The 8,816-nt window shown below is 65.3% G+C and overlaps 1 protein-coding gene across 5 annotated transcripts; it reads right to left on the bottom strand.

The window, feature by feature from the left end:
- Window positions 1-356: 356 nt before the first annotated feature.
- PTPN7 (protein tyrosine phosphatase non-receptor type 7) lies at window positions 357-7,973 on the bottom strand. Of its 5 annotated transcripts, none has more exons than XM_024976448.2 (9): window positions 7,701-7,973; window positions 7,118-7,301; window positions 6,783-6,867; window positions 5,640-5,716; window positions 4,357-4,494; window positions 4,033-4,143; window positions 3,350-3,598; window positions 2,271-2,384; window positions 357-1,598 (listed from the first exon to the last, which is right to left on the bottom strand). In XM_024976448.2, exons 1-9 carry the CDS (start codon window positions 7,757-7,759, stop codon window positions 1,446-1,448), a joined length of 1,170 nt encoding a protein of 389 aa, XP_024832216.1. In that variant the 5' UTR covers window positions 7,760-7,973; the 3' UTR covers window positions 357-1,445. The 5 variants fall into 5 exon arrangements, with proteins under 5 accessions (XP_024832216.1, XP_024832218.1, XP_024832220.1 ...); XM_024976450.2 differs by having other exon boundaries at window positions 3,350-3,507; XM_024976452.2 differs by lacking the exon at window positions 4,357-4,494 and having other exon boundaries at window positions 3,350-3,507.
- Between the last annotated feature and the right edge of the window lie 843 nt (window positions 7,974-8,816).

Genomic DNA, 8,816 nt, shown 5'->3' with positions numbered 1-8,816 from the left:
CTTTTAATCAAAGGTGCATAAACTTTCAAATAGCAACCATACCTGCCAAACCCACCCAAGATGACCCCATAATCAGTTGCCAGAATGGTGGGATCGCAGGGTCTCGGCCTACGGAACGTGCCGAGCAGTTACATGGCCTTTCTAGTCCCTGCTCTTATTAAGTTCCTCTCTAGCTCCCAAGAAACACCTCTGTCTCCCCCGCCCCCACCCCCCCCCAGAAGCCCACACCAGGGTCGCTGTTCCCCGTGTCCCTGGAAGGGCTGTGAAAGTGCACGTTCCGGGGTAAAGAGCAGCCGCCTGTCCCTGCTCTGTGGATTCTTACCCTAACTGCTGTGAAGGGGCCCCGGAGGCCTGAGGACAAGAAGAAGCCTTTATTTCCCCACCTGTTATTCTCCACGGCCTGTCCTCGTGTCTGGACAGGGTTGGGGCAGCAGCACCCAGGAAGGGGGACCCGCCGCCACGTGGTAGCTTTCCTCCTGGGGGGTCTGAGCTCCATGGGCAGCAGGAGTGCCTCTTGAAGGCAGGAAAGCTTCAGGAGGAGTGAGTTCACTCCCAGGTGGTGGTCAGCCCTGAGACTAGACCTGGGGGGCCCTGGGACTCGTGCTGACAAGAGACGTGGAGGGCAGTTCACTCTCCAGGGTAAACTGTGGCGGACCCTGTTCAGCCTGAGCCCCTGGCCCACATAGGTGCTGAATTCCAGGATGCTGGTGGAAACAGGCGTGCGGTCCAGGCGTGCTCTGCAGGGAGAAGGGCGTGGCGGGGCTATTATCTGGAGTCAGGCAGTGCTCTCAGCTCCTCGCTCAGTTCTTGTGTTCTTCCTGGGCACTCGTGTCCCTTCTGAGGCTGGCAGGCAGGCTGAGGACGCAGGGTCTCCCTCGGGAGTGGCTGGGGTGGGTGGCTGGTAGGTACAGAGGCAGGGGCAGCAGTCTGGACCCCGGGAGGTGTTCCCACACTTTCCTTCTTCTAGAGGCTTTAACTGTTTCGTCTGGTCATTTCTGTAGCCTGTTCACCAGACCCCAGTGTGGGCACGGGGCTGGTCTGGGTTTTGCTCTCTTGGGGGTGTCTGGCCTTTGATGTGGGGTGAGGAGGCAGAGTCCCTGGCAGGATGCTGAGGACATAGCCAAGGCAGCAACTCCGGCCATCGGCCTGTTCTCGGGCTGGACCGAGAACATACCCGGGGTGGGTATGATCTTGGGGTCACTTTCTTGCCAGCCCCAGGAAGGGGGTGCAGCTGGAGCAGCTTCTGGGAACCCTCAGGTTGCTCTGCTCTGGTGGCAGCAACACCAGGTCCATGTCCGAGGAGGAGACCGAGGCTCTCACATGGGGGTCGCCCCTGTGTCCACTGGGGGCAGGGGGCAGTGGCCAGTGCTCAAGAGCCAGTGTCTGGCCTCATCCTCACTGGCCAGCTTCCGGGACCCCAGACAGGCCCCTGGGGATTCCCCAGGTCACAAGGCCCCCTTTCCCCAGGCCCAGGGAAGCAGCCCCGGGCAGGGAGGGCTCCAGGTCAGGGGCTGGGCTCCTCTGGCAGCTGGGCTGCGAACAAGGCCAGGGTGTGGTGCAGGAACTGGTACTGCTCTGCCGTCTGGATCATGCCTCCCCTGCGGGCAGAGATGCACAGTCTTGAGCTGAGGCGGGTGGGGACAGCCTGACCCTCCCGAAGGCCTGTGGCGCCTCCTCCCAGGGGCGTCCTCTCTGTGGCAGACTGGGACTCCCCCCACTGGCCCTGCCTTCCCCACCCGGGAGGAGGGCCCCATGTGGCAGAGGTCTTAGAAGTAGTGATTCCCCAGATCTCGTGTTCCCAGTGCTTTCCCATTGGTGAACTCATTCCTCATAGCAGCTCTCTGGGGAGGGGGCCACTGTCTCTCTGGGTAAAGAAGTGGGGGCCCAGGAGACACAGAGACGCGTGGGGGGTGGACCCTGTCTCTTGTCTCTACACCAGTGAACTTTTGCAGCTGCCTGTGGCTGTCTTGTTTCCAGAACCAACCGTCGCTGTCTCCCCACTTTCCCCCCTGAGAAGGGTATTTGGAAAAATGGAGACAAGAAACACGAAAGACCGGAAGCTCAGGTGAACCCTGTTTAGTAGAGTGTCCTATTTAGCTGTAGCACCCCCAGCTAAACTCCGGATGGAGATTCTGGCCTGGGTGTAAGGTGCTAAGCTCTTGAAGCCCAATGGGCCCGTTTTCTCCCACAGGAAATGCCCAGAGCCTAAGGGCCTCCAGGAGGCATAGGGCCGCCCACCGTGTCCTCACCCCGCTTAGCCAAGCACCCACCTGTCCAGCCGCAGCTGGCACACGATGCTCAGGATGTCCACCTCCCCTCGGGCCTTCAGCTGTTGGCAGCCGATGCGGGTGGCGATGAAGCAGCCAGTCCGGCCGATCCCTGCGCTGGGTACAGGGGTCCAGGGCAGGGCAGTCACAGGGGGCAGGCGGGCGAGGAGGGTATCGGCCACGCCTCTGGACGCGCCAATGCCCTCTGATGGCGCCGCTCGCCCGTTGCCTGCCCGTCCTGCCCCGAGTCCTCTCCCCCTGCTCCGCCCTGCCCTCCTCCCTTCTTCAGGAAGTCTCCCCTCCTGCGTGAACCCCTGACCCCCAGCATCCGCCGGCTGCACCTGTGGAGGGTCCACAACCCCCTGCCTGTGCTTGCGGCCGTGTGAGCTCCTGAGGATGGGCCTCCCGAACGCTCTGCCTGTCTTTGTCCCTGCCTCACCCCTCCGTCCGCCGGCCTCTTAGCCCGAGGCCCCGGGGTCTCTGGGCCTGTCCCGTGTAGCCCCTCATCCACACACCCGCTCTTACCCTCCAGACTCTCAAGCCCGCCCGCGTGTCCCGGGCCCGTGCCCTGACTGTGCCCAGCCTCCGTCAGGCCTCGGGAGCTGCAGCCCCACCCACTGGGGTGCTCCCTGCTCCTCCTTCACCTTCCAAGTCTTAGTTTGGCCTAGAGGTCTTTCCTCCTGGAAGACCGTTTCTGGCCAAAGTCTGGTGGGGGCGGCTTGGTTCTGTGCCCCCAACACCCCCATCACACTTCATCACGATGCATTCTGTTCGTTTTGTCTGCAAACCGTAAAACTGGGCAGTAACCAAACGGTCTTGTTCACACTGTCTCCTTAGCATCGAACTCTGCGCCTGGCAATAACAGGCGTTGAGTGAACATTTGGGGAATGCATAAATGCGCCCTGGCGGCAGGGAGCAGGTTTGTGTCCTCCCGCGGAGCGGGAGCTGCCTCTCTGGACTGTGCCTGGGTGCCCGGCCCACACGTCCGTGTTCTGCACTTGCTGGATGAGCTGGAGATCTCGGTGTGAGTAAGGCCCGGGCCAGCCCCCGCTCCCCTAGGAGCCCCTCTGAGGGGCCCATACCTGCAGTGAACCACGATGGGCCCAGAGCGGGCCCCAGTCTCTGGGCCGTCCTCCACCTCGGCCACCAGGCGCAGCAGGGGCCCCGCCGACTCCGGGGTCTGGTGGTCGGGCCAGGCCGAGAAGAGAATGTGCTTCAGGGCCCGGCGCTGCTCCTGGTGCTGGGCGGGGGCAGGGCGTGAGGAAGGGGCAGCAGAGACCCGCGTTCAGGTCCCGGCCCTGCCTCCCTCCAGCACAGGCCTGCTCCTGGTGCTGGGGTGGGGCAGGGCGTGAGGAAGGGGCAGCAGAGACCCACGTTCAGGTCCCAGCCCTGCCTCCCACCAGCACAGGCCTGCGGACGTGTCCCTTAGCCTCATGCACAGGGCTGTGATGCTCGGAGGCCAGAGAGCTGCTTTGGAGAGCGGAAGGCGCCTCCAGTGATGGGGGCTTAGGCTTCACGTGTTGTTAAGCCTCTCATCGAACTGCCGGGCGCCCTCCAGCAGTGCCTCCAGGGCCCGCCCTGCTTCCCACAGGGATGGTGGCGCCTGCCCTGCCGGCCTGGAGGGGCCCCAGGGCGGCGCCCACGTCCCTCTTCCGGGCCCAAGCAGCTCTGCGGGCGTGGGTTCAGGCAGGTCTCCCTGAGCAAACCCGAGGTCCCCAGGGGACCTCCAGAGAGGGGTGGCCCGGCCCCCTGCAGCCCCGGGTACCTGGATGGTGAGCGTCCGCACGGTGTACTCCGGGCGCTCCCGCACGTCCTGGACGCGGATGCGGAAGGGCCCGTAGGTCTCCTCCTCTGTGGGCCAGTAGTGGACGCACTTCTGGGCGGGGGGAGCTGGGAGTCAGGGGCTGGGGTCTATCGGCTGGATCAGGGCCCCCCCCAAGGCATCCCCCTGCCCCCCGGCGGGCTTGACACCTGCTTGACACCTGCCTCCCCTCGCCCTGGCTTCTGGCTAGGGTGGCCTCCGTGCCCTGTGACTCAGGGACTGACAGGTGTCCTCAGCCCCCGGGGGCCCAGCCTGGAGCTGCCCCACCTCCTTGCCCTCTCGGAGCTGTGTGAGCATGATGATGAGGGGCGCCTCTTCCTGCCACACCATCTCCCAGAAGTCCGACACTGTGTTGGGCATGGGGCCCTGGGTGGCAATGTAGGCCTTGTCCTGCCCGTCGTAGCCCTGTAGGCAGGGAGGCAGGCGGTGAGCACGGGTCTGTGGCGGCCCGGACACAAGCGTCAGGGACGCACGCACCGGGAGCCCCGAGCTGGTGGCGACGGCCAGCAGACCGTGCGTCGTGCCCACCCAGCCACCGCGGTGCGGGTCAGACTCGACAGCGTGTCGCGTTCAGTCTTTCTGGGCCTCTGTGAATGGTCCCTTCCTTCCTCTGCCTTCTATTAGCCCCAAAGGCGGGGAAAACCATTGCCCTTTGACATGCTACTTTGTGGAGTTAGCAGCGAGGCGTAGCACACCCCTGCCAGCCCTTTTTCTCCCCCTCAGAATCCTCCTGCTCCTCAGGGGATGGGGGATCCAGACCATTCACTGGCCCGTGCTTCACCCCCCAGGCCCTCAGTTCAGTTCAGTTCAGTTCATGTCTGACTCTTTGCAACCCCATGGACCACAGCACGCCAGGCCTTCCTGTCCATTCCCAACCCCTGGAGCTTACTCAAACTCACGTCCACTGAGTCAGTCACGCCATACAATCACCTCACTCTCTGTCATCCCCTGCTCCTCCCACCTTCAATCTTTCCCAGCATCAGGGTCTTTTCAAAAGAGTCAGTTCTTCCGCATCAGGTGGCTGATGCGGGCTCTTCACCTCCGCTCCCGGCCACTGTCCCACCCACTCAGAGCCACTAGAGGGCTCACGTCTGCGCCTGCCGCCTCCCACCCCGCAGGCTGGAGGCTGGGCGCTGGGCACTGGGCACTGGAGACAAGTCTAGGCTCGGAGTCCACCTGGCCTCCCGGCCTCCGGTTCCTTAATTCCTTGACTTAAGCTGCCTCCAAGAAGGAGGGGCCGCCTGGAGCAGCGCAGGCAGAGGGAGGGAACCGGCCAAACGCCTCACTGGGCTGCAGGCCTGGGAGTCTTGGGCTGGGGTGGCCAGCGCCGCTCTCCATGGAGAGGCTGGCAGGTGTGGGGGACCAGGGGGACAGGAGACTGGGGTCTTCCTTCCAGCGCCTGACGTCTGCTGTGTGCATCCTGGCATCCCGGCCTGTTCCAGGAGCTCATGGGGTTGGAGCCAGGGCACCAGGTGCCCCGCTGCGCTGGGAGGTGTCCTGGGGTAGGAGTGTCTCTGGACACAGCGCCCCCTTCCCTGCCAGCAACTCACCCGAATGTAGTTGGCATTGATGTAATCCCCATCCTCCTGGCTCTGTGCCCGACCCAGACAGACTCGGCTCTGGGGGTCTAGAAGTGAAAACCAGCAGAGGTCAAAGGGCAACCAGCAAAGCAGCCGCATGCAGGGCCGGCAAGAGGACAGCCCTGTGCCTGTCAAGGTGCCCGTGAAGAGCAGGGGGCCGCAGGGCGTTTCTGAGCAGCAGAGGCCGAGGCCAGGGCAGTGCCGGGAGGTGGCAGGACGGACAGGCAGGAGGGGGCAGCTACTGAGCATTTGAGCCTGAAGGTCAGAGAGGGGTGGAGAGGGGTCACGGCAACAAAAACGGAGAGAGATGTTCGAGGAAGAGCTTCTCCTGAATGACCCTACTGGAACTCAGGCTCCATCCCACTCCCGCCTGACCCCTTGAGTCAGCCTCTAAGGGGGCCTTTCTCCAGCTCCAGTCCAGGCCCAATGAAGACCCTGGCTCCCAGGGGCCAGCTGGTCTGGGCAGAGGGCACCTCAGGGCCCAGAGCAGGCTGCCCCTGCCCCTTCCTTGGGCACTAACGGGCTGGCAGAGGGCTGCGGCCTCCAGACTGGGGGCTGCTGGGGGCAGCTGGTCAGATAAGGCTGCTCTGCGCGGAGCGGGGAGGAGAGCCTTCCGGGCCTCATGGTCAGCGGGCCCCATGCGTGCCTCCGAATACAGGAGGTGCTGACCCGGGTCTGTCAGCCCCCTGAACCCTGCCTGCCGCCTCCTCCGCCTCCTCCTCCGTCTGAGATCCGCAGCATCTCTCAGGAGCCGTCCGAACGGGGCTCGTCCCCTGCAGACGGTGCGGGCCGTTTCCCAGGCGGGAGGAACAGGAGGAAGGGAGTTGGTGCGCCTGACTGTGTGACCTCAGGCAAGCTGCACGACTTCTCTGTAACTCGGTTTCCTCATTTGGAAAACGGGTCAGAACAGCACCCACCGACTACCCGGGGCCACGCTGAGCAGCGCGGGCCTAGTCTCAGGCTGGCGTGGTTTCTGCCCCCCTTCCCTGGCCAGGGCCAGGCGGGGGCACCCCTCTGTCAAAAGAAGAGGCCCCACGCAGGGCAGCCCTGTCCTGGATGAGGCCATGTCTTGCCCTCTGAACGCCTCCACCCCAGCCCCACCGCAGTCCTTACTGGGCAAGATGGTCTTATATCGGTCCTTGGAGGCATGGCCAGGAATATCCAGGTCTTCGGGGCTGACGAAGTTTGAGGGGATCCTCTGGCGGGGGCGGGGGAGGAGGTGCGTGAGCAGTGGCTCCCTTCCTGGCCTCCCTTCCCCCACTTCTCTGGTGGAGGGGGCCCGTTCCCTCCTGGCATCGGGAGGCAGGTCTGAATGGGGTGCAGGGAGAGGGTGGAGCCTTCTCCTTCCTAGAGCCCCTGGGGTTCTGTCTCCCAAGGGCCCACGGGGACAGGCCTGCCAGCTGCTCCTGATCCAGAAGGGCAGTGACTCGGGGGGCCCTTGTTCTCACCAGGAATTCCTCTTCCAGCTGTGTGGGACTGGGTGGCCGGTGCTGCAGGGCCTGCCGGCTGAGGGGCCGCCCGGCGGTGCGCAGGAAGTGCAGCGTGACCTCCTGGGGCGTGCGCACGGAGCAGATGGGCTCCACAGCCCCCAGGGACCGCACGTCCAGCATCAGGGCCACATTGGAGCCACGCCTACAGCAGAGACAGCGCGGTCGGCCTCAACAGTCACGGCTGTGCCGGCACCGCTGACGGCAGGCTCCTTGTCTCCTCCAGACCCCGAGGCCCAGGCCCCTGGCACCCCTGCCCCTCATTGGCCAGCGAGGAGGCTCCAAACCCAGCTGCTGCCTCCAGCTGCCCCCATTTCCCATTCTTGGCTGGGCCCCTAAAGCTCAGACCCACACCCAGGCCCGGAGGCTCCGGGCCCCTCGAGGGGTGCTCAAGCCAGCCTGGGACTTGGGGCGCAGGCGCAAAGCTGACACAGATATGCAAATGAGCAGTCTGGTTTCCTTTGCTTGGGGAGGCATGGGGGTCCCACTGGAGGGACAGCGGAGGGCAGGCGGGCCCGGCTGGGCCCTCCCGAGAGGGTCTCACCTCTCCTGCAGCCGCACGTGCTTCTTGGCTGGGGCCTGGTCTGGCGGAGGCTGGGTCATGGCTGCCCCTGAAGGCAACTATGAAGGCGATGGGGAGGCCGGAGCGTTGCTCTGGAGCGGCCCCCGGGCCTGGACCATGCTGGGGGCGGCGCCCCCGGGAGCTCACACGGCCATGTGGCTTGGCCTCTAGGCTGTTGGGCAGCCTTCTGCCCTTGGGCACCTCGGGTCTTCTCGCTGTCTTCTGTTGTTCCCCAGGAAGTGGCAGTGTCACTCTGGGGGAAGGCCAGGATCTCTGCAGGGGCGTAGGGTGGCGGCCGCCTGGGGTTAGCGTGAGGGCGAGATAAAGGGTCACGACGGAGCCGAGATAGGACGGGATCCGGAGGAATCTGGAGGGGCAGGGGCCAGGGGGCAGCAGCCGAGGGGGCGGGCGGCGTGCAGCCGTTCTGGGTGGAGGGTGGGCTCACACCCCTGGGTCTTCAGGGGCCTCCTCTGGACAAGAAGGTGGACCTCCGGTGTGCTTGAGGCAGCCGGCCCTTCCACCCAGGGTCGTCCCAGCCTCTGGGGTCTCCGGCCCGGGATGGGGGCTGGGGGTGCTGCCTTCCTCCCGCCCATCCCCCGCCCGCCGCAGTAACCGTCACAGGAAGTGGCCTCACGGAGCCCGCGAGCGCAGGGCCTGGGGAGGCGACAGCTGGGGGCACAAGCTGGGCGCCTCGCCGAGGGCACGGCCCGCCTCCAGGCCAGGGCCTGGCCCGGAGCTTGGCTGGGGTGTTGGGGTCGCCGTGCCCGCAGGGTTTGAGTGGGCAGGGGCGGACACAGCAGGGTGCCTGTCTGCCCTCCCCGCCTGCCGTGCCCTGCCCGCCCTCGGGGCCGTCAGCAGTGTCTGCGCCCCTGCCCACCTAGCGTGTGACCCCCCGGGCGCCCTCCTGCTTGCCCTCCTGGGGCCGCCCTCCCGGCCCTCTGTGTCCAACGACCTGGGGCCTCCGGGCTCCTCCCCGCCCCTCAGGTACTTACGAGGCGGCCGTGTCCCCAGGCTCCTCTTGCCAGCTGTCTGTCTGTCTGTCTGTCTGTCTCTGAGGGCTGGGGAGGCCTCAGGAAGCCCGCTTCCTCCCTCCGCCCC

The sequence above is a fragment of the Bos taurus genome, chromosome 16, assembly GCF_002263795.3.
Source record: "Bos taurus isolate L1 Dominette 01449 registration number 42190680 breed Hereford chromosome 16, ARS-UCD2.0, whole genome shotgun sequence".
NCBI classification, from domain to species: Eukaryota; Metazoa; Chordata; class Mammalia; order Artiodactyla; family Bovidae; genus Bos; species Bos taurus.
Note: the sequence above shows the minus strand (reverse complement) of the source record. Positions and strands in the feature narration are given on the sequence as shown.

Coding starts and splice junctions, on each gene's coding strand:
- PTPN7 (XM_024976448.2), bottom strand. CDS start 7,759: ATGACCCAGCCTCCGCCAGACCAGGCCCCAGCCAAGAAGCACGTGCGG. Junction 2,385..3,349: donor CCCATCGTGGTTCACTGCAG/GTATGGGCCCCT, acceptor CCCTGTACCCAG/CGCAGGGATCGGCCGGACTG. Junction 1,599..2,270: donor TGCCAGCTGCGGCTGGACAG/GTGGGTGCTTGG, acceptor CTCTGCCCGCAG/GGGAGGCATGATCCAGACGG.